The sequence below is a fragment of the Physeter macrocephalus genome, chromosome 2 (assembly GCF_002837175.3).
Source record: "Physeter macrocephalus isolate SW-GA chromosome 2, ASM283717v5, whole genome shotgun sequence".
Lineage (NCBI taxonomy): Eukaryota > Metazoa > Chordata > Mammalia > Artiodactyla > Physeteridae > Physeter > Physeter macrocephalus.
This window is the reverse complement of record NC_041215.1, coordinates 136,285,451-136,310,444: the sequence shown is the minus strand read 5'-3', so window position 1 is coordinate 136,310,444 and position 24,994 is coordinate 136,285,451. Positions and strand designations below refer to the sequence as shown.

The 24,994-nt window shown below is 50.8% G+C and overlaps 1 protein-coding gene across 7 annotated transcripts in view; it reads right to left on the bottom strand.

Annotated features, from left to right (window-relative positions):
- TRAF3IP1 (TRAF3 interacting protein 1) overlaps positions 1-24,994 on the bottom strand; it is a 91,154-nt gene that overhangs the window by 61,297 nt on the left and 4,863 nt on the right. For 6 of the 7 annotated variants that reach the window (XR_003678031.2, XR_003678035.2, XR_003678034.2 and 3 more), the window contains 11 exons: positions 23,453-23,596; positions 22,937-23,344; positions 20,454-20,525; positions 19,316-19,391; positions 16,264-16,365; positions 9,989-10,090; positions 7,380-7,400; positions 6,324-6,408; positions 5,800-5,883; positions 2,954-3,077; positions 2,703-2,736 (listed from right to left, as the gene is read on the bottom strand). Coding sequence is in view for 3 of the 7 variants with exons in the window: in XM_028483194.2 (XP_028338995.1) it covers positions 2,703-2,736; positions 2,954-3,077; positions 5,800-5,883; positions 6,324-6,408; positions 7,380-7,400; positions 9,989-10,090; positions 16,264-16,365; positions 19,316-19,391; positions 20,454-20,525; positions 22,937-23,344; positions 23,453-23,596 (1,252 nt within the window). In the remaining 4 variants the exon portion in view is untranslated. The remainder of the gene's footprint in view (positions 1-2,702; positions 2,737-2,953; positions 3,078-5,799; positions 5,884-6,323; positions 6,409-7,379; positions 7,401-9,988; positions 10,091-16,263; positions 16,366-19,315; positions 19,392-20,453; positions 20,526-22,936; positions 23,345-23,452; positions 23,597-24,994) is intronic. The other variant, XR_003678033.2, reaches the window with a different exon arrangement.

Genomic DNA, 24,994 nt, shown 5'->3' with positions numbered 1-24,994 from the left:
ATTCTTTCCCTTTCTGTACTGAAACAGCTTCAGATAATCGTTATGTGATAAAAGATGAGAAAAGACCAAAGCAACTCTCGCAGCCTATTGTAGACTAAGTGCGAATACTTTTTTTACACTGGGACAAGTCATCAGCTTTTTTTTTCTTTTAAAAAGGATTGCTCGTGGGGTAAACATCATACGAAAAACCATTTGAATATGTCTTGTTTGGTACATTTGACCTTGGAACCATGTGAATATTTTACATAAGGGAATATTTTAGATAAATAAAACAAAATTAAATCAAAAACGTCAAAGCCTAAAACTTGAAAGCAAAATGAAACTATAAACATAACAGTATCGAAACCCTGAAGCATCATGAACTGTGAGCTCATATTTGAAATCGTGTATCCACTGAATCAGAAGCTGGAGCAGTGTCACAATCCGTGCTCTGCAGGACTGAGACCCGAGGAAGAAGAGGTTCATCTGAAACCCTGAAATCAGACCTGCCTCCTTCCCCTTGACCCTGTCCCGGCCCCACCCCCCGTTACAGCTATGCAGGCCAAACACACTTATCACCAAGCCCACCTTCTCCCGCCATGCCTTGCAACCAGAGCCCTAAGACCCTGGAGGTACACCAGAGAAAACCCACAGGAGCAAATGCCTCCCTTTTTCCAGTCCTGAGGGACCATGAAGCAAATATCATGAAAGAGTCCCTTCTAATTGCTCCTTGAGGACAGAAGTGACGGTGACGTTTTCATTTTGGTTTTTTGCTTTTGTTTCTTAACTTTTTATAAATAAATAAATAAACATAACAGTATCATGTTGGCAAGCAGAACGGAACAGAGAAGAATTGGTTGTACATCCCTAATGGGATAGGCACTAAGAACAAAAAAGCAAAGAGATCTGCCAAAAACGATCCTAAGGTGTTTCCAGTAATCACGTTGTTGTTCACCACCAGTGGCGTTGCTCTAAATTGCTGTGAGTGCGCAAGGCAGGGTAAAGAAACAAACAGCTACTGCTGCTGGGAGCCAGGATTGGGGCACGAGGCAGGAACGTGCCTGCAAAAATCAAAGAACTTAGGAAGAACCCTGCAATCATAAATCTAAGTTGGAAATACCAGTACAAACTCAGGATATACTTTCCTACAAAAAAAACTAGAAAACCCCCAGAAACAATCACCAACCCAGAAGCAAGCTGCAGCCAGGCTCCTTAGAGACACGGGGCGGGAAATACACAAAACAAGTCTGAAACATCTGTCCTACCATAAACAAGGAAGCTACAAAGTCCGCCGGGACGCATCAAAAGGCCCCCACGGTCAAACACTGGGCAACAGAACATCAAGGGGAAAACCGAGCTGGACTGAAATGGAAGACGTCAGGTGTGTTAAAAGCCGTGACATCATTCGGGCGTCAAGCGCTTGCTTCGGCAGCACATGTATTAAAACTGGAACGATACAGAGGTTAGCGTGACACTTGTGCACGAACGACACGCAAATTCGTTCCATATTTTTGTAAATCAGCTACCCCAATGAAAATTAAAAACAAAAAACAAAAAACCCACCACCACCACCAAAGCCCTCATTAGTCACCCCTGAAGGTGCCAGGAGACAAATGCACTATTAAGAAAACCGATCAGTGAAGGGGAAGCACGAAGCTGGGCCTCGGAGCGGCAAATTCCTGCAGAGAGAAAGCCTCACAGTGCGGAGACCGCCAACCAAGACGTGCTGGGGGGGAGGGGGCGGGACGGGAATGGTCACTGTGCCCACAACCCTCGTGAAACAACAGACTGAGACCAACCTCCAAGCACAGAGACGGGCAGGTGTGATGAAGAACCAGCACCACTTGTCAAGTGTTCTTGCCCGAAAAACCTGAATCTGACCAAGTCTCTAGAACCGATTTACAGGAACCGAAGAACATGGAAGAAACCCACAACACCGGGGTGTGACAAGCAACACCCAACTGCGAGGAACTCTGCTGGACACCCGACCAGCCTCTTCAACAAATAAATTACAAGGGGGATGGGGTGGGAGGGGACCTACAGGCTAAGAGCGGATTCAGAGTTAGATCCACCAGCTGCAAACACAGGGACCTTATTTGGATTCTGACTCATACAAACCAGAAAAAAAACACACAAAACAACTGGAAAAAAAAAACCAGGCATTTGATGATATTAAGGAATGACTGCTTTTTTAATATATAATAATGGAGTTATGGTTATGCTTTTTAAAAAAGAACATGTTTATGGCAAAAATGATGCTCTCCAGGACTTGAAAGCAGTCGGGGGAGACTAAGACCAGATGACCGCTCACCGCAAAAGCTGCACGACAGTCAGGGGTTCACGAGACTATTCTCTCTGCTTCTACAAACGTTTGAAATCAAAGAAGACACTGTGCTTGGGAAGAAAACAATATGACAGAACCGTCGAGCTGGGAAGGACTTCGGGGGTCATCCCATCCCACAGTCTAACCGCGCAGAAAAGAAGTGATGCCATCCCCACAACTGCCTACGGCCGCCCTCCGGGGTCCTGGCCACGCCCGCCCCAGGCAGCTTCCGTCACCTCCCAGAATAAACCACACACGGAGGAGGCGTCCACGCCCACGGCATCCTATCTACTGCTACTCAGACCCCTGACCAAACCCTGGCAGACAAAGCTCATTTCACCAGATCCTTTCAAAACACACGGAGCAGACACACGTGTGCGCACACAAGCCCACGACTCACCGTGCTTCTCATCTTCTAATTCCACCGCTTGTACCTGAGCAGGAAAGGAAGGAGAAGAAAAGGAGATTCAGATTTGCTGGAGTCTCCAACTCATGCCTGCATGCATCTCAGCCGAGGTGACAAAATTAAAGATGGCAGAGAACTAACTGAAACGCTGGAGGCAAGTTCTGTCTACACAAATCTCAAAGTTGGAGAATTAATTCCAGTGCTGTTTGAGTGTGATTATAAAACATACGCTGTGGCTGACCAACCATTTCAAGCTCTGCCATCTCAGAGAGCTGGGGGGCGGCCTCCACCACAAACTGATCGTCGTCCTCATCGTCAGAATTCTGTGACTCTACGATCACATTTGAGATGGTTTTACCACTTCCTGTCCTAAATGAAAAGAAATTAGATTAAATTAGAAACATTCTCCAGGTCACACGTCCTCATCAATCCCAGCGTCTGGAACTGTGTCTGAGGTTCCCTGAGAGGAGGCCGGAGCTGAAGACACAGTCTGCAAACGTGAAGTCTGGGGAAAGCCGCCAGGCCCCGCCCCACCCCGTGCCGCCCCGCCCCACATCGTGCCCTCTTCCCAGCCGGGCTCGCTGCGGGACCAGCCCTGGGCCTGCAGCCCCTCTCCAGGAGAGGCCCGGTCTCCCAAGTCGCAAACCTCAGGGCAGGGGTGGCACTGGTGGCCCTGCTGGCCAGCGCCGCCCGAGACCCCCGCTCATTGGTCTCTCTCGGGAACACAGCAGTCTCCTCGAGGCCCATCATTTGGCTGCTGGGCGCTGTCCCTGACCTACGCCCCCGCCCACTACCCTCACTTACACACCTCCTCTCCCCCGAGGGCCTGCCATCATTCTGGACCAGTCCGATGTCCACGGGCTCCTGACCTGGTCTCCCTGGTAACCGCCTCCACCCAAGGGCTCTCTCCTGCCTCCAGAGGCCCCCGCCAGAACTGCCCCGCCTACTGTCAACCCGCGGCAGACCACCGCCAGCTGCCTACTGCTTAGGCACTGACTTCTGCTGCGCCTGCACTTGGACCACAGCCCCCAGACCCAAACACCTCCATGGCTCCCCACCAGCCCCTCCTGCCCTCATTTCTTCCCTACCAACCTGACACAGTCACGCTCCAACAAATACCCTTCAGCCCCTGCCACTATCTCTCCAGCACACGTACACACGCGTGCACACACGCCCTTCAGTGGGATGGGAGGTCCAGAAGGAGTCCCTGCACTTGGGTGTGAACTCTCAACACAACACCCGCTTCCCACTAACACCTTTGGCTCCATCCCCAGGGTCCTGAGACACTCCCAGCTGCCCGTCCTGCCCCACCAGGACCGACCTTGTCTCGTCCTTGGTCTTCCACGCCCTCTGCACACCCCGTCGGCCTACACCCCACCACTTCCAACTCCCGAAACGCTCCCCCGCATCCTTCCCCTCAGCAAACCCTCTCCATCCTCACCCTCGTCCCCGAATGCTGCCGCCACGTGCCTGACCCCGCGAGGCCTTCCTCCTTCTGGCCTCCGACCTCCAGTTCCCGAGGAGGATCAAGGTTTTCCCTGGGCTTACGGAGCCTTCCAGATCTTTCTCCCTAAAATCTCCCAACTCTGAATCTCACGTTGTCAGAGATTCCCCGAGAATCAGAGTCTCACCCTGAACCCCATTATGAGTGCCGCCGTCTGCCAATCCCGGGCCTCACCCCTGCACTCCAGGCTCCTGGCTTCACTCTTGAGGATTTCAAGGGCTGAGAAATGACCCTTCCCAGTCCTGGGCTCTAGGGTCCCCGGATTCTCCCGCATCCGTCTCTTAGCCACACTCCCAGGGTGATGCCCTGTCACTGCCACTGACAGCAAACGCTTAACCGCGAATCCAAGCGCTCACTCTGTGACCACCCCCACCCATCTCCCCAGCTCCGGCTGGAGAACAAAGTCCTCGCGATGCTGACCCATCACTTCACCCCACGGGCCCCGGGAGGCACCCCACGGACCCCTGGGGTGGGGCTGCCTGTCCTCCACAGGATGTTCCGCAGCATCCTTGGCTCCAAGCCCCAACTAGATGCCAAGGGCCTCCCCTCCAACTCCTCCCCAGTCACGATGCTACAAAACGTCCCCAGCCGTGGCCCCGGGCTGGGGCGGCCCCTGGATGAGGACCTCTGCCCTCGTCCGTTCACCAGCCCCTCTCGTGGAGGACGCTATCCACCTCCTCCTCTCCCCTCCGAGCCCTGCTCCTCCTCCCCCAGACTCGCTATTGGCTCAGGAGAAAGATGAAGAGCCAGGGTCACCTCCCGGGGTCTCACCCGCCCGCCAGCCCCCCGGCCTTCTCTGAGGCCTTTCCCTCCACACGTCCTGGCCCACCCAGGGGCTCTGTTCCCACAATCCCCTCTCCCCACCCCGCAACGCCGGCATCTCCAGTCTCCCCCTCTCCACTGGACCATCCCCCGCACCAGAAAAATGTGCCAGCCGTCTCATCTTAAAAACAGACCCCTAACTTCCCTTGACGTTGCGCATCCCTCCGCTTCCCCCGCAACCGCACGTAAAACACGTCTACGCCGCCTCCAGGCCCCGCCCCCAGGCCCCGCCTCCCGATCCGTCTGAAGCCCACTCCGACCAGCCTGTTTGCTCTTCCTAGTTTTTTGTTTTGATTTTCTGTACTGGATCCACAGGTAGATTTGTAAAATTTATAAACGCCCGGCCTGAGGCCTGTCTTTACACTGCTCATGACTTTCTGACCACCTTTTGTTCTTTAATTTTTGTGCAATTAAGCCTTTACATTTTTTTATCCTATTTTTCCCCTAATTGTTTTTATGCTTAGAAAATCCTCTACTTAGAGATGGGGACAATCCACTTTCCCCGTAACTGGAAAGACATAACTGCAGGAGCACGAACACCTGCGTTTTCCCTCACTTCTTCTATCTGAAGTGTGTGGCAGGCACGAGGTTTGAGGTCCCGGTCTACCCCGGGTTCTCTTTTACTCAACAGCAAGTGCTCCCGGCACCGTCTGCTGCCCGCTCCGCCCACGTCTCTCAGCACACGCACGATCCTCACCCATCCCTGTCCCACCAGCGCCAGGGTAGCCCTGCCCCTCGGTGCCAATGCGGATGCCAGGGCCTCACCTGTCCGTCGTCGGCACCTCCACACTCTCCTGCCGCCTGACCCGGGGAGGCGCGGGCCGTGCGCTCCCGGGCCGAGGTATCCTCCTAAAAAGGGATACAAAACACTTGCACGTTTCAAAGTGGACAGATGAAAACCCACATTAATGTTAATGCTAACTTCCAGGCCATCATCAATATGCCAGTTAGGGCACAGCCTGCAGAATATTAAGAACGTTCCATTAACCTGACAAGTCTAGAAGTATCCATCTTTTAATCTTACATTCTCGTTAATTTTAAGGTACAAAAAGTAGTAACATAACTGTCAGGAATCAAACCATGACATAATTTAGCCTTAAGGACGAATTTCCCTAAATCTCTAAAACATTCTACGTGAGTCAGTTACACCTCAGGTACAAGAAAATTAAACAGTTTTTGCTTTCTTTGTACACATACTTCCTCACAATTAAGCTCAAGCATTAAATGAGCTGTGGAAGGGACGGAGAGGAGCAGGGCAGCTGCCCGGGTGGGAACCAGAGCACACGAACCTGACGGCGGCTGGGAGCTCGCCTGGCAGCTCGGAACTCTCCGGCACCTCACACTTCTCCTGGCCAGAAGGTCCAACGTCTCCTTCTGGACGGACAGCAAGCCAACCAGCAGTTAACAAAGAAAGAAACAAACAACTAGTAAATATGTGAAGAGACAGGAATCAAACAACTGCAAATATAAGTGAGCTTTTTTTCATCTATCATTTTGATGAAGTTAAAACAGACACTTGATGTCTAAATTTGGGGGGGGAGATTTGGGGAAACGGGCACACTCAAACCCTGGGAATACAAACTGGTTTAACTTCTCAAGAAACAGAATTCAAAAGGTAGGTTAATCAAGTCAGCAATTTAACTTAAAGGAAATACAAGCTAAGGAAAGAAGCGGACATGTGTAACCTCGTGTCAAGACGCTCACCCATCAGCATTTACAACAGTGACAGAAACTAGGAAACTTCAGGAAACTGCGGTTTGTGAGACCCTCGTATAAAACAGTCATCCTGTTAATGTATGTATAATCAGTAGAGTAGGGTAACATATCTGAGAATTACATAAACATGGGTGGGGCTCTAGAAGGACATTCATTCAAGTTATGAGCAGGGGGGTTGCCAGTGCTTTTCATTTTCTTCTTCATATTTTTCTGCATTTTTAAGGTATTTTACTTTGGCTCTATACCATATTACTTTTATAATCTGAATAAAGTTTTGTTCATTTTGATAAAAATTTAATCAGTAAATAATAAGCCCAAACTATAATATTAAGACAATTAAATTTACTCTTACTATTTAAAGTAAAAGGACTTTATACATTAAAAAATAGTAAAATCAGAATTTGATTATTGGAAATACAGTTTACACTCAGGAAGAAATTCTGAAATGTATTCTTTTGAAACATATTTTCATAAAATATGAAAATTAAATCTTAACTTGGTATAGTTATGTTTCCTTAAGTTACTGTCACTAATACAATTTGTAAAACATAAATCTGAGAGTACATGTTAATAACCATACACACGTACACAATTTACACCAAACAGATTTACTTAAGGCTATTCCTTACCTGCATCACTAGGAGAATCACCTAAAAAAAAAAAAAAAAAAAAAAAAAAAAGGTGCGTCAGAAAATCAACTTCTGTGTTAGGAAACCTCAGCATATTAAATGAGCAGAACAGGATTAGAGAGAAATACATAATAATTTTGGATGTCTACTGGGGAAAAAGATGGTCATTTCCTCATAGCCTTTTTTCTAGTTTCCTACTGCCACTGCTTTATTTTCAAAGAGAGAAAGACAAAGAACAAACAAAACTATGAATCAGAACATGTTATTACATGAAAACAGGAAGCAGCGATGAGACGAAAGTGTATCCATCAAAGAGATGAAAGAAAGAATCAGAAGAGGGAGAAGGTGACAGAGCCTCAAAGCCACAGAAGGACTGACTCCACGTGTGTGGGACGAGCCAGGGGTGAACTGGCGAACACACCTTGGGGCATTTTCAAGGCTCTGGATGGAAGCAAACAAGAGCCCGTCTTACATAACTCAGCAGCGAGTGTTCCTCCATCGGCTCCTAAATAAGAAGAAAGTGTCTCTGCCCCACACGGGCCTGCCTTGGCACTCTTCCCCCCAGGACCCTTTCTCTTTAAGTGCCGCTTTATGGGGACAAACGCGACCGACGTGGCCACGGTCAACGAGTGAAGCGTTGCAGGGGTGGATGGACCCAGGAAGGTCTCTGTGTCACACTCCTAAAATGCACGAACGCGTGTGCAGAAGACCCAAAACTCCCTGGATTCAGGTGAGGGCCTGGACAGACGGCCCCCGGGGATGGGCCCAGCTTACCCTCACAGACGCGACACACAGACGCGACAGACAAGCGCCCCTCAGACCCCGGAGCTGTGCACTGGCGGGGGGACCTCGAGCGCTTTGGGTGGCCTGTGGACGCCGCGGTCAGAGCCACAGAAACGCTGCCCCAAAGAGGGCGGCTCTAGGGGTGGGGGGGCCCCCGCTTAGGGCATCGGGGGGACCTGGGAGCCCTCCGGGGCCCCACCTGCGTGGGACACAGAGCCTCCCGGAGGTCCCGCCCCACAGAGGGACAAGGCGAGGACAGGCCTGGGGAGCGTGGCTCCAGACGGAGCCTCTGGAAGACGGGGTGACGGGGGCTGCCCGGGAGGACGCGCAGCGGCCGCAGCCGCCCTCCTCGCTGCCCTGTCGCCTGGTGCGCGGGAAAGAGACCAGCGTGAGAGCCTCTGGGCCACCGGGGACCCGACGCCACACCCCCAGACTCTCTTCAAAGCCCATGCCCTCGGCGTCGCCGGGGACAGGCCGTGGGTCCCGGAAAGGTGGCTGAGTCATGAGCTGATGCCCAGGTGGTGAGGGCACACGGCAGCCCCGCCCACGGATCGGCCCGGCCCCTGGGCGCCCCGTCCTCGCGGATGCCCAGGTCCTCTGCGGCTCCACCTCCTCCCCAGATTCCGGGGCCGAGGCGGCCGGACGTGCAGGCGCTCTGTCCCCCTCGTCCCTCGTCCCAGGTGAGCGCACCCTCAGAGCCGGCCGCGCCCCCCTCTGAGCTCGGGGAGCCTGCCCCCAGGGGTCTGCGCGCCTCGAGACTCTGCCGCTCCTGCCTCCCCGCCACTCCACAGCCCAGGCCGCTCTTGCCTCCGGACCGCGCGCTGCGCTGCCCACGTGGAGGCCACCTGAGTAGGGCTCAGCCACTCATCGTAAAAATGCCATCGGCTTCCTGCTGCGAAGCTCCCTGACGTGGCCACTGGCCCCAGCTCTCACCCCTGCCCCTGCCCCTGCCCCAAGGCTCTCCCTGACCCTCCCCCAGAGAGTGCAGAGTCCCTCCCCCCAGACCACCCCCATCACCCCTTAGGGCACCTACTTACTGGCTTCTGCCCACTCATGCACTCACTGCCTTAGGGCCTAGCACACAGTGGGCCTTCAACCAACATTTTCTACTGGAGCAAACTGACAAATGTCGGCCCTCACCTGGCCGGGCCCCTGCTGCCCCGGCGCCGACACCCTGCCCCAGGCCCGGCCCTGGGGCACACGCACGACTCACGTGCCAGGGGGCACGTGCACCCCTCCACCCTCGAAGGAGCTCCAGGGCCTTAAAAAGCAAGTGCTGAACGTGGACTTTACCACGACTTTTTTTTTTTTTTAACTGCTGAGAAAAATTACGCCAAAAGCAGAAGCCCACTGAGGGAGGACTTGAGACACTCAGAGGACATCACAGACAGACACATCGCAGTCGTGACAGCGCTCTGAGGGGCTTAAAGGTCCTCTTCGGACCGGAAACCTGGGGGATGCAGCTCGGCCTCCGGGACCCCCAGCAGCAACTGAGGCTTGTTCCTGTCGTCCCGACACCCCGGGCTTTCCCACAGTATCTCAGAAGGAACCCTGGGGACACAGGAGAGTCTGCTGCCATCAGGCAGTGACTAGCAGACGCTTTCTAGTTTCTGTAAAAAGGCAAAAGTGAGCCATTTGCCACGTTCAGTCCTGATGGTGTGGAGAACGAGGGACTGGACTCCCTGGGGGGTCAAAGACTCAGGGAACCCGTGGCTGCAGCCATGGCCTTGGGATGGATGAGAGGCGTCCACACAGGCAGCGCCACATCTGGGGTGCCGGGCCTCCCTCACGGGACAGGAGTGGTTGACAAGGGGCCCCCTTCTCACCTTTCTGCTTTACTGCTGGTTCTGGCTCAGCACCTTCTCGCCGCAGACTAGGTGAATTAGCATCTGAAGCACTAGCTGAGTTGCTATTAGCCTCCTCTGTTCCTGATGTAAGACAGTTAAATGGGTTATTAAGACGGAGCTGGTCATCAGCGGCACCTTACTCATCTATGCTTCCCCACTGCAAGCTTCCCAAGGGTGACCCAGGGCAGCTTCTAGAAAACGCACCTACCTAGAACGCTCCTCCCAGGCCTGGCTCTGGGATCAGGAGAGCGGGAAGGGACACCCAGACGTGAGCAGACCCCGCCCACGTGGCCCAGGCAGAGGCCTGGGCTCCCACAGCCAAAGCACCCTGGCCCCCCATTTCCAGGACCACCCGACACTACCAGTCTCCCCTCATCTCCCCACGACAGCCAGGCCTGGGAGTCACAAGCTGCAAACAGGTTGCAACTTCAGGAAAGCAGGAGCAAAAGGGAAAATATTTCTGGCCTTGTGCACAGCCCTAGCTGTGTCAAAAGCTCCCAAATACTTGCCTCCTGATTACTGACTGATGTGCGAATGTTTATAAAAAAAGAAAAAAACACCAAGTAGCTGAGAAGTGAAACACTTTTTCCTAGTAAAAACGAAAGGAGCGGTGCTGGCGGAACAGATTCTGAATTGTGGCAGGACCCAGGGAGGAAGCCTGACCCGTTGCTAAAGGACCCTCCCACACGCTCTCTAAAATGGATCAGGAGACAAAAATAAAATTAGGAAGATGTTCCCTTTCCTAGAACACGATCGTATAATGTCTTGAAAGTACTCAAAGAAATAGTTTATGTCAGAATTAAACTGTCACTATCAGAGAACTGCGTGATTTTATGTGGTGCAGCTACATAAAGCAGAGACAACATGTAATTTTCTGAGGGATGTTTTTTGATCTGCAAAACGATGCTGACTTAAACAGTCTGACTTAAGTATGGAGTTAATTATTTATGACATCTCTCAGGACCAACGAGAGACACCCTCAAGTTCTAGAACAAACAAGTCCAAAAATAAGTATAAGCTAGGCAGCTGTAGATTGCCAACTTCAGAAGAAAACACCCCAATAACTTTAAGCTGTCACATGTTATTTGAAGGTATCAAACATTTTCTGTATTGTACAAAACCCACCAGCACTGTAAGTAAATTACAAACGCATTATTTCTGTCCACAGCTTGAGGAGACCAATGACACCCTGCACAATTTTATCTCCTCAAAGCTCTTTCTTTTTTTACTTTGTTGAGAGGCCTATGATGGTTGTTTTAACGTTTCTAGTGGTATTCTTAAGTAAGGTTTACTAAACCCCAAATTCACACAAACAGAAAGAACATAAAAACAGACTATCATTCACTAATAATACTACAGCCGAGCCTTAATCAGAGGGCAGGTTAACCAGCTTGCCAAGCAACAGCTTTTAAAAAAATAACACACCCGTAAGAAATTAAAATTACTATGAATTGGCAAAAAAGAAAAAAAGAAAAAAATCAGTGCATCAGCACAACGTGCTGAGTTAGCGGCAATTACTGAGCCCCGCAGGTAATGACGTGGGTGGAGCGCCGTGCCTTGAGGGGGTTCTCACCCCAATAAGATCACCTGCGCAAAGCCGGGGGCACCGGCTGGGGCCACGGCGTCTGCACCAGACACTCTCCCTGAAACTCACCGAGCAGTGCAGAGCCCACAGCACTGCACAAGCAGCTTGCTGTTCTGCCAGGCCTCTGTGCAAAGTTCAGCTGCACGGAGGTGCTGACTACACCTGAGGGTAAATGCAAATAACCAGGGTTTAAAATGGGCGGATCTGCCTGGCCCAGTGACCAGCCTTAGCATCATATCATGGGATGCAGAGACATTAAGTGCATCCTGACAGGACATAAGGTAAAGGGCACAGCATCACCCACGTAGGGGTGAGGGCGAAGCAATCTCTTCAACCCAAATATGATCAGGCCTTTAGATCTAACCGAAATACCGGGGGGCGGGGGGGGGGGTGTGCCATAAGTTAAATGACACCACAAGGAAGCGATCAGACAAACACAGAGGAGGGAACGCTGTACAGGACAAGCAGCCTCACCTCTCCAGAAAGTCAATGTTCTGGAACGAGAGGTGGGGGAAGGGGGGCTGTTCCAGATTCAAAGAGGTTAAAGAGACAAAAAGAAAAATAAAAAACATACGGTGTGCTCTGGATCCTGTTTTTTAAAAAACAACATTGTTGAGACAATAAGAATGCAGACTGGGTTTCAGATGCTCTTGGGGAATGACAAGTCTGTTGGGTGCAACAATAATTTTACGGCTATGTAGGAACATTTTTTTTTTTGAGGTGCATGCTTAAGTATTTAAATGGAATTATTTAGAGATAAAGTATTAAAATATTTTTAAATACTCTGAAATAGTTCATAAAACTATGTCACTATAGATGAAGCAAATATGTCAGAATGTCAGGACTACGGAATTACAGGAGAGGTACATGGGTGCGAATCATTCTATTCTTTCCATGTATTTTTCATGATGAAAACGTCTAAACAATGAAACAAAATGAAATGCGCGAACCCAAGCAAAATGAAGACACGGATGGCGCAAAGTTCCGGGAAAACATCAGACGATGATCAAACAGCTGCAGAAGGAGCGAGTCTCCTCAGACAGCCCGCGTGACAATGCGAGCAGGGGAAGAAGACGGTCACGCTTTGAGAAAGAAATGGATAAATTCCTTGTTGAATCCTTCAATCCACCTGCAAAGGCAAATGAGAGCCACCACGCCCAACCATTCTCCCGGGACACGCCAACAGTAACGCAGGCCGGCCAGGCCCTGAGCAGTCAGCCCGACAAGGCCAGGCGTTGGTTTGAAGCGCTGGCCAGGAGAGGAAGGGGACTGGGAGGGCAGACCCGGTGGCCTGGATCTGGAAGCCATAATCAATCCGGGAACTTAAGGAACCCTAACAACCGCTGGCAAGCCCTGAATTCCGTTAGTAATTTGTGATGACGGGGAACGGGGTGTGTGCGGTGACAGGACTCAAGGGAGGAAGGGTGTGCGGGGAGGGAGGCTCACCAGGACCACCCAGGGGCAGGGAGTGCACAGGACTCTGCCGGCGGCCACCAGGTGGCGCCAGGCTTCCTTCTAATCTCCGCAAAGCACTCAACTGGGAATCGCCTGCTGCAATGTTCTGTGCTTCTTAAACACTGAGGTTTTATTCTTTTCACACATGCAGTTAAAGATGTATAGAGATCCATAAAGCCTAACATATGTCTAAAGAACTACCCCGATTTATTTTAAATCCAGCATAGCACCTCAGAACAGCGCGGACTCACCCTGACTTGGGGCTCTCGGTAAACTTTACATATAAAGTGCTCGGTACTAGAGCAATGGTGCACAACACGTCTGTGACAAGCCAGCCACTCCACGAACATCACCTCATTTACCCTCAAGGCAGGTCTTCTCACACCCGTGTACCCACGAGGAGACACTGGCTCAGAGAGCACACCTGTGCAGCTCGCTCCAGGCCAGCAGGTATGCAGGCTTGGGTTTGGATGCGAGGTGTGCCCAGGTGGGCGGCCCAGGGCCTGTGCAGGGCAAGCCCTCACGCAAGCTTTGCGCCGCTCACTCCCCTCTCCTGCAGTACCAGGACTGCCCTGTGCTGCCCCCCACAGGACCCGCCTGTGGCTGAGAAAAGCTCCTGCTGAAACGAAATAAACCATCAAAAGACGCAGCTGAATTGCAAGGGGCGTGGCCACTGAGAAAAGAACTTTCACCCGTAAGAACTCATTCTGTCCCAGTTTAGGTCATTCGGTCCTCCCACGCTGCTCGAGACGCAGATGAAGCACAGAGCTGACCTACTTGGACCAGAGTAACCACGGACCATCACTGCTGAACCAGCGATGGAGCAGACAGCTTGCAAACACACCCCTCTTAGAAAAGCAAAAACTAGTAAAGGGCGAACTCAAGTACAGAAAGATGGGCTTATTGTTATTCTAGCTACAGTTACAGAATGTTAAAAAAGCAGATAGATCCGAGGCAAGATCAGCCTAGAAAAGTTTTTACCTTTCCCTGGGGGCAAGATTTACACTCTTTTTCCCCTCAAATGTCACTCAAGAATTGCCATATTTCTGAAGAATTTAGTTAAACATCACAGAAGACTACGTACAGTTACAATCGTGGATCGTCCCGCCGAAATACCGCATCTGTACATCTAATCACACGGTATCAGCAGGGTGAGGATGTGCGCACACGTCACTCCGCCAGCCTCGAACGCGAAAGGTGTGCCACGGGGCCACCTTCCCCGGGTGCTCCGAGCAAGCACTTTAAAATATTGCTTGTGGAGCGTTTTCTTAACAGAACACAGCAGAGCACGCTGGAGAACCGAAAGATACTTTCTCTAACTATCCACAACACTTTTAAAAATTCCAGGAGTAAGATAAAAAAAGCATTTTGACTTAGATGCAAAGATGTTACACGTAATAAAGCATGTAAAGGTTAACTTAAAGCTGAGTTAATCTTCTTTATCATAAAACTTAGCAAATTAAAGCAAACAGACTATTAAGTCATTTCTGTTCCTCAGTACACTGTGGGAAAAAAGAAATCTGATGAACATTAAAGTGGTCAGAAAAATAAAGAATAATGATAACCACAGTGAGATGTAAATATTTCATACCAAAGTGGTGAGGAATTTAAACTAAAGAATATATTTTTCTTACCTATTTCTGAAGTTATAGTTTCCTGATCTGGTTCATTATTTAATCCAGACACTATGGGGTCTAAAATTTTAGCTGAAATATCATCCTCCTTTCTTCCTGACATAAAACAGTGAACAACAGATTAAACTATTGCAAAGGTTTTTGCGTTTGCTTTGGTTGGGATTTACAAGGCTTTATGCCAGGGTCACCAACTAACTGTCCCATCAACTCAACGGTCAACTCTCAGTTTCCACGGGCCCCGTCGCGGAAGCGCTGGATAGCCCCTCCCTCTCCGGAAGCCCCTGGCTTTCAGGGCGCTGGCTCTCCAACACCCCCAACTTGCTGGCCTCTGTCTCCTCTGCCAGAGCCCTCTCCTCCTCTCCGACCCTCGAATCCTGGGCTCCGCGCTCCCCGGAGGCCATTACTGCATGAAGGCCCGCGCTAATCAGGGAACCCCCGAGTTCTTCATTTCAGCGTCAGCTTCTCCAGCTCCGCCCCTGAACCCCGGGCCCACACACCCGCCCGCTGTCCCAACGCCTCCACCTGCTGTTTCCCAGGCATCCTGAACCGATCCGCCAACCAGCTTCTCCCAAAGCCTTCCCCACTTCCACAAATGACGTCACGGAGGTGCCGGACACCCCCGACCAATCCCACCTGTGATTCCTCTCTAACAGGCGCCGCGCACTCCATCGGCACGCTGTCGTCCCTTCCGTGAGAGCGGCCTACCCCGCCCCACCCCCCGATCTCCGCAGCAGTGACCTTGGGTCCCAGCCGTCACGGCCTCTCACCTGGACGCCACAGCACCACCTAACTGCTCTCCGGCCTTCATTCCCGCCCCTGCAGTTTTAACGGGGGCGCTTCTCAAACCTAAGCCAGAGCGTGTCTCTGTCCTGCTGGGCACCCCCGGGACCTCGCTCCCACCTACTCCACCATGCCCCCAGCCTGCCTGCTCACGAGCCCCTTCTCCTGGCACCTGCCCTCTCTCTGCTCCAGCCTCACCACCCGGCTTCCAGTCACTCCAACAGGCAGGCCTGTCCCCAGCTCGGGGCCTCTGGCCATTCCTGGACACCCACAGGTCATGTGCTCTGTGACGCTAGTAGACTCTGTCCAGACACCCCATCCTTAGTGGCCCTCCCTGCCTACGCCCCCCCCCCCACCTCTCTTGGCTTCATCTCCCTTCAAAAGACTCACGATTAACTAACACGAATGTACACGTCCCGAGTTCTCTTATTATCTGTCTTCTCCTTCTAGATCATTCTCTCCACGAGGGCAGGTACTCCACAGATATTTGCAGAATTAAGAAAGGAAGGCTCACATGGACGATTTCGGCCAGTGACGGAGTCACGGACGAGAATCCGTGCACGGCGGGGGCATCCCTGTGGCTCAGACAAGGGGGCCCGCAGGTCCCCTGCCCCTGCTCCACTTGGGGCCAAGAAGAGTGCTCTAGCACCCGGGCCCGTGTCAAACCAGGCGCCTCTCCTCTGCACCACCCACAGGGCTCCGTCTGTTTAACGATCAAACGGAAGGAAGGGATCAGGCAGCTAAAGGTTTAGAGTCACAAACCCTCACTCGCAGCCTCCCTGGGGTTCACTCAGTCTTACCGAGCTGCTTCCCGGTGCGTTCCTTCTTAGCTTTACTGCAGGAAGAGTTACATTCTTTTTCAGGGGAGAGACTATTTTCACTGGTTCTAGAATCCCTTCTTCCTAACATGAAATTGCACAATGAAAATACGTATTAAACTTAATTTGTGATGCTGCATATTATCGAACAAATGATATTAAAATGCACCCACTAACTCAAAGTGATTTGCTCTGTAGTCTCCACTAGTTAAGAATAAGCAAAAATTATCATATTCTTATGCAGAATGTTTTTTGGATCCTACAGGGATTCTAGTAGGGCCTTAAGATTCTAAGTATGTCTAACAAACGTGATGCCTTCCCTCTCTAATAAAGGCAAGGCTTCTCTCCTTGGCGGGAACACAGAGGGCCTGTGTCTCGCACACCTCCTGGGTGCTGGACACTTCCCATAATGCCACCTGCTAAAGCCAGGCAGCACGACAGAGCGCAGTGCCAGCTGTGCTGGGCAAGGACCCGGGGTGAGGTCAGTGCCCGACCAGCAGGCAAGGAAGAGAGAGTTCATCCATTTGTCGACAGCTCAGTAAACCTTAACGTCATAAAGCTGGCAACTCTCTGATAATCAAATCTCTTAAAGATCAAATAAAAGGAACCTTACAGTTCAAGCTTACCGGTTAACTCAGATGCAAACATCCTGAGTTATTAAAAAAGAAAAGCAGATGATGCGACCATCAGCTTAGAAAATCAGAACATCAATGGAACAATTATGGGTTAAGATTCAATACAAGCTAGATTTAAGATACATTTACAAAAATCAATAAAGCTTCTATACTCCAACAATGATCACTAAAAATTAATGAGGAGAAGAAAGATACCATTTCCAAAAAAACTGAAAACAAAACAAACAATCGAGCAATCCCTGACTGACAGACACACCCAAGCACCCAACACACGTCTCGGGAGAGGAGGAGACCCCTGTCTAACTTGAAAGTAGAGGTATCCAATCTTCCCAGAATAACGAAAGCCTAAGTTTCACCCAAGTCCAATTACATCCTGATCCATTTGTTTTGAGGGAGGTGGGATTCTTTGACTCAGGAAGTGATTACAAAATACATCTGGAAGACGAGCAAATAAAAGGGCTTAAAACTTCTTTGAGAAGAAAAATGACAGGGAACTAGTAGTGAAACAGAAAACAGGAGAGAAAAAACAAAAACAGAAACACCAGACTCCAGACTCCAAAAGGCATGTGGGGAGATCACACAGCAGGAGGGAAGGGAACAATTATTTAGTAAGTGACCCGGGAACACCTGATGAGTTACTATGAAAAAATAAATTCAGAGCCTCATTTTATACCATGAATTAAAATAAGAGATAACCAAAAAGATTAAATATTAAAACGTATGACAAAACACAAACCTTCATCTCTCAAATCTCTGGACAGACTACAGAAAAAAGACTGGTAGCTTCCAGTGCATAAAAATTAAACACCTAGGCAAGTCAGAAACCAAACGAAATTAGAATTAAAAAAGTGGGGAAAACATATAAGAAACAAATACTTATTTAAAAATCGGCAGGGGGTGGTGGTGGGATGGATTGGGAGATTGGGATTGACATACATACACTAATGTGTGTACAATAGATACCTAACGAGAACCTGTTGTTAGCACAGGGAACTCCACTTCCCTGTACAGTAGAAACCAACACAACATCGTAAAACAACTATACCCCAATAAAAAAAAATAAAACAATAAATACTTTAAAAAAAATTGGCAGATGTCCTTAACATACAGGGAGCTCACACAAATTAAGAATACTCAGACTCTGAGTGTTTTCCATCTATCAAAATCAGCAAGCCTTTCAAACAAATGCCCGGAGAAGGTGTGGGGTAGAGGGTACAGACAGTGTCCACTGTAGCTAAAACCTTAAAATGTACATAATGGCCCTCTGTGCCAGTAATTATACCCTGGGAACCTATCCCACAGAGATCACCCAAAAGGGAGAGAAGTTTCTGGCACAAAAAAGTTCACTAAAGCATTTATCAATGTCAAAGAGTGGAACTTACCACCTAAGTTCAATTTCTCAGTGAAAAATTCCAACTACTACATTCTTGCCATACTTCTTTACGTTTTACAATTTAGGAAAAGGATGACTTTTCAGGAACTACTACTGCTCATTCAAAGGAACTTCATGCTTCCACTGAAAGCCTCTGACACTGCCGGCCTCCAACTGTACTTCCCTGCATTGGACTGACATTCTTTCCCTACTTATTGGTCTGCCATAAGGAGACACATCCTCGGGCAAACCCACGCCAGGCCCGTTTGCTTCAGCTTCAGCTTTCAGCATGACTGCCAGTGACGTTTTCTGCTATGTGTTAAATGCATAAACATCACCTGTCTGAGGGCAGGATGCTCTTGATGTCCATCCTGCATCGGGACTAAACTAGCTTTACCAATTCAGAAGAGTCAGTGAGACACGGATGACTGACAGATATTTCTGGAAAATTAACATTCAATCACACCTTTTAGATTGGAACACAGATCACGCAGGTGTACTCTGCCCCTGCTGTCGCGAGCTCACACACGTGTGCAAGGGCACGCACACGCATGTGGGTGTGAAAGCCATATATCTTCATCATTTTCACACAGTCTTTGTTCATTCCTTCCAAAGGCAAATCTGGTTTCTAGTCACGGAAGCTTTTTCCTATTAGATGCTGTGACTAAAGCAAAGAATCTAGTACTGGGTTTCCCTGGTGGCACAGTGGTTAAGAATCCGCCTGCCAATGCAGGGGACATGGGTTCGAGCCCTGGTCCAGGAGGATCCCACATACTGCGGAGCAGCTAAGCCTGGCGTGCCACAACTACTGAAGCCCGCGTGCCTGGAGCCCGTGCTCCACAACAAGAGAAGCCACCGCAATGAGAAGCCCGCGCACCACAAAGAAGAGTAGCCCCCGCTCGCCACAACCAGAGAAAAGCCTGTGCGCAGCAACAAAGACCCAACGCAGCCAAAAATAAAATAAATTAAAAAAAAAAAAAAAGAATCTAGTATTTTCAGCTACGTTGTATGATAAATTTTGCAGTACCTTCCACTGAATTTTTGGATCGCCGTTTTGATGTCTTTGTTGTCACTGACCTGGATGCTCTAGTGGAAATCTCAGTCTTAAAGAAAAGAGAATGAAAAAAAAATTAATCGATGCACCACAGAGCAACATCATGATTTATTATTCAAGCTCAAGGAAGAACAAATAGGAAACACAACAACATCCGTACGCATTCAAAGAGGAACTGACTCCAAGTCAGTGCAGCTAAGCACTTAAGACCTAAGAGGGTGAATTAGAAGGAAGCTGAAAGCTCTTTCACTCTAAATGCAGAATTCCACTTTTTGGTACAGCCCTAAAAAGGTCAGCCGTCCACTGACCATACCTTGAGAATCACTGTCTCATCAGATGAGTTTATGAGGACTTGATTTCTGTCACTATATGCTTAACTACTTCAATGCATTTGTGAACAACTCTGAGAGTGAAAACATACACGATGTGTTTAAACAGAGCGTAAATCAGAGAAAACAGCACATCCCGTCCCTCCCACCGCTGGCTCAGTTCCCTGGCCCGACCCCTCCCTCAACCCGCCACGAGGGCCTCTTAACTAGCCTCCCAGCCTCCACTCCACGCCTGTCCATCTTGCCTGTGGCTGCCCGGATACACTTTCTGAAATGCAAACTGGACGATGAAGTTGGGGTGGGTGAGTATAACCTCGCCAAGACAGCCCGGCCTGGCCTGTACCTCACCCACAGGAAATGCACTGCAGGGTCCCACTGGGCCAGGCAGAGCTTGGATGGGTCCCTCCAGCCGGCCCTCCGGTCCCTGTCTGCTTCGTGACTTAATCCTCTCCCAGACTCCTCCGAAGTGCCACCTCCATCCTCTCCCAAATGACTGCCTTACCCCTCTGTACACCGTACGTCATACTTGTCACATAAAGGTACGAGGAGACCCAAGAGTCCACCGCAGAGAAGCAGACGATAAGTACACCCCACCTACTTTACCGGCAGTAAACCATTTACATCGGTACTTTTACAACAAAATAAATATGGACCTACTGTGTGTGAGGCTCCGCCATGCCCCACCCTGTGCCTCCGTGGACTAGGGGAGGACCACACACAGCACTTACTATTTCAGCACAGCTACGGGTTTATGTCTCTCAAAATTATTTTTTCAAGTTTACCTCTGTTTCAGCTTTGGAGTCTTTGAAAGATCCATCTGATGACTTTTTAGACGTCTCTCCTGAGCCTGAGGACTATAAAACAAAATTTTTTTTCAAACTCTAGAATTATTCAAGTCTGTAACATCTAAAAATGCGCCGAGATGTTTTCTCTAACACTGACCGACGAGAAGATAACCCTTCACACGGGAGCGCCACGTCACATCCCAGCCCCGACGCCCTGTGGTCGCCGTGTGGCCTGGATCTCCAAAGGCCCATCCAAGATCTCTGCCCACTGTGGGCTGACCAGGAGGCCAAGGGCAGCAGAGGCAGGGCCTCGCAGGGAACTGTAGGAGCAGCACCTCCCAGGCCCACGCGGTCCCTACACCGGGCCAGACTTCTCGGAGATGTTCCAGGGACACACAGGGAATCTGGAAACAAGGGAGTCACCCCAGTCCTATCTTCTGTGAGGGAACCACTCTCACCTCCCAGTGGAGCGGTTCTTTTTGAGCAAAGTCTTCAGACGCTACATGAGGAAAGCACTCTCAAAACAAAAATGACGTGAAAACTGTAAGCATGTTAAACCAACACCTTAAAAAATCTCACACTTAAATCAACTCTCAGACAGACATAGCTCGACATAAGGAGGAGAAGAGACACAATCACTGAGATTCTCCTCCATGAAAAGCAATGGACGCCTGCTGAATACTTCATCAACTAACCGTCCTCATGACTTAATTATGAAGGGAGCAGACTGTATCGGAAGTAATTTCTCGTGCGGGCCGGGCTCTGTGCCTGGGGTCCCCCCAGCGCAGAGGGCTCAGCTCCCTGCAGACATGGGAGGAGGGCAGCACCCACACGTGGCCACTCTGACCTCAGACTCATCCTCCACCGCCACACGGGGACACACCCGTGACTTCTCAGAGTGCCTTCACACCTGCTGTTTCACAGGCTGAGAATGTCTCACCATCGTTTCTTCTAAGTCATGGGATTTGACCGGCGGCTGTAGACTGCCCGGCAGGGCCCAAGTGAGAGCTGAGTCTCCTCTTCCCCGGAGCTGCCCTTCCGGAAGCCTCGGGGCTCGGCTCTCTGGGGGTCCCACCACTCCTGGGGGAGAGAGCAGCATGCCCCCGGAGCCCTGTTCCACAAAGGAGCCCCAGACGGACACAGAAGGGCCAGTCCAGCAAAATCACCACGACAGGCCTATGAACACCTGCCTTCGGCCAACAAGGGCCAGCTGGGAGCAGGAACGCGGTCCGTCCGTTCACCCTGGTCTCACACACTTTTAAACAAAACCGTCACTCGCTCGTGGCTCCACTACGTCCCATATATCCACCTATAAAAGTTCTCTTTGGAACTGTCTCTCTACTTAAAAAACCAGTCACACCACCAGCAACCTCAGTGAACATTACGGGTGGGACACTGGGTCTGAAGGCCTGCAGGGCTGAGAAGGTGCCCCAGGCAGCGGCTGCCTCGTGCACAGTAAAGTGCACTAGAATGTTCGAGCACCACACTAAAACCGGCTCAGTGAAAAAGACTTTTCTTAGACCTCTAAAAAGAAGCAAAAGACGGGAAAGGTCTTTGTTATTTCTAAAACTCCTACGGGAAACCAGGCTTTTATGACACATACGCCGTGGTGGGTTACATGACTCTAGGGTTTCCCTGGGAGACTCCAGGGTCCCAGGTAGCATACCGACAGCCAACAGAACCACCGAGCAGACCAGCTTCCAGGCCTGGCGCGCAGTCTGCCCCATGGGGCCCGCTCACCTCCCGGTGCCAGGGATGCAAGGCCACAAAACCAGAGGCCGGCTCGGCAGGGAAGAGCAAGCTGGCCCCTCACCGCCTGGCCGCCTCACTCAGCAGACCTTGTACTTTTCCAGACCTCAGCTTCCTCCTTTCTAGCCGCTGGAGACCAGAGGATTTCCAGGACCTGCCCAGGACACTTTACAGTTATATGATGTCCCTGCAAGAACCAGCATCTGCAATGCCAGCCCTGCCAGGAGACTTACCCTATCTACAGCGAGGCTGAAATAACCTGCACATCTAGCAAACAGTGTCTGAAACCCAAAGAATTTTCTGGAAAATCCTAAGTTTACCTGAAAATTTAATTAAACAAGAATTCAGTAAACTGAGGTCTCATTTTACTCATCTGCTAATGCTTCAGAGACTTAGAAAGTATCCCTAATCCTTAATACACGCAGCCATGCCCATAGCCCGGGGACCCCACACACTGAGGCTGCCTGGAAACGCTGCTCACAAAGCCACGGGACCCACTGATCCCCAGTCTCCAGGAGAACGCCCAAAGACACACACACACACAGCAGACAGGAAAGGCAAAAACCAGTATCACTTTAAGGTTCTCCTAGGAATCCACGACTGTCAGAATTTTAAATTGGTGATAAAGAAATCCAGTTTCCCAATCACACTACAACCAAGACCAAAGTCATTCTGGAGAACACCACGGACCCTTTCTGAGTTAAAGGCGGAGGTTTTCAAACAGGACTCACCCTTTTCTCCGGCTTATCGCGCTCGCGGCTCTTTTCCCGGTCGCGGCCCCTGGAGCGCTCCCCGTCCCGTACCCTCTGCTGGTCCCGCTCCCGGGCCTTGTCTCGCTCGCGCGCTCCCTCCCGGTCTTTCCACTTCTCCTTCTCCTTTCCACCCTCGTTCTTCCGTTCCCTCTCCCGCTCTGCGTCCTGGTCCCTGTCCCTCTCCGGCCGGGCCCTGTTCTTGGCCCGCTCTCTCTCCCCTTCGTGGTACTTGTCTCTCTCGGGATCTTTGTGTCTGTCTCGGTCATTCTCCTTGGCCTTTTCCTTGTCCCTTTCCTTTTCTCTTGGTTTGCTTTCTTCCTTTAATTCCTCTTTCTGTTTTCGACCTCCGCTTATATGTCTCTCGTTTATTTCAGAGTTTCTTCTATCCTAGGAAAAAAAAAAAAAAAGCTGGATAACAATATCACTTACAAATGTCTACCTGAACCACAAAAAGCCCCATTATTTCATTTTCAGATGCACGTAACTTGCATTCACCTCTTTATCTTTATGAGCCCTGGACGCTTCCTCCCTCACGTTCTTATTATCCAATTCTTGAGGTTTTGATGTCAGTGAGGACCTTCCTTTTGTTTCCGCCTTCTCTCCGGCTAACACTCTCTTCACCGCATCGTCGCTGGAGAGCTTGTCCCCACGTGAGGAAATAAAATGCAAGGTTGCGATGAAATTAGTACATTTAATAAACATGAATGTCAACATTCAAAGGTTGCTCATTAAACGGAATCTTTGTCTCCTAATGGATTTCAAAGGATAAAATATTAAAAGGAAATGAACGTTATCACGGACAACGTACAGCATCTCCTCTAACCGTCCCCTCCAGCACTCCTGCGGTAACAGCACAGTCCACTCAAGCTAAATGAACCCTGGGTCCCTTCTACCCGAGCTGCCAAGAGTGGACATGTGTGCTGTTCCAGGACACCAAAGCTGACCACACGACTCTACGACACCCTTCACTTCTCACAGGGCCACAGAGGCCCAGCACCTAAAGGGCCTAAGGAATGATCTACTGGAGCCCCATCAAATGCCAAAATCCCTCCTGCAGCATCCCTGACCGCCCCCCAGAGTCTCTGAACACCTCGGGTCAGGAATCCCACTGGCCCACAGACTCCCGCATTCCGCAAGCCTGCGCTGAGTGACTGCTACACGCCAGGCACTAGACCCCGGGCCGAGGACGCGCTGCACACCAGCGAGGCGGCCAAATACAACAACCAAAAGTCAGCGCGCTGGGGGAACACGGCGGGGGTTCCAGCAAGAGCAGCCAATCCTACACGGCTCCCGGGAAGCAGCTCCGCACAGAGAAACCAGCAGCACAAGCGAGGGAGTGAGACCAGGGCAGGAGACCTCAGGGGTGCAGGCACAAGGTGAGAGACGAGAGAAAAGGACCAGAGGAGAGGGCCTTCGTGAGCGGTGCACGGAGCTGGGGGCAAGGGATTCAGCAGGAAGACTAGTCAGATCTGCTTTTCGGAAAGATGAGCAACGAGAAGGATCTGGGGGTGGGGGTGGGGGACAGAGGCCGGCACACTGGAAGATCAGCCTCTGCGCCTCCACGCCTTGGACCCAGCACACCAGGGTGTGGCTATCCTGAGGCCCCGGGGGCCAGTCCCATCCCATCCCCATCTCCACTGCTGCTGTGCGAGCTGAAACCCACCTTTCCCATCCTGGTAACATGGAAGGTTAGCCCCCAGCCCATCAGGGCCATGAAGGGCCCCATTAGCCGTGCCCTTGATGAAGGTCCACCTCCGCTCCCCTAGGGACTACTCAGAGGCCACGAAGAAGGCAGGCCCTGCGGGTGACCTGCTGCCACGGCCCCAGCTGGACCGTGAGGCCAGAGAAGTCAAGACTCCAGCCCGCGGGGAGGATCTCAGGAAATCCAGTCCCTGCACAAGTGAAACGGGATCTCTTTGAAGGCAGCACAGCTCTGCAAACACCCACGGGGCGGGGGGGGGGGAGGGAAAGAGGGAGGGAAGCGGACCCAAGAGGCCGGAAAGGCGGGCAGAGAACAGGGACATCCCACAAGCCACG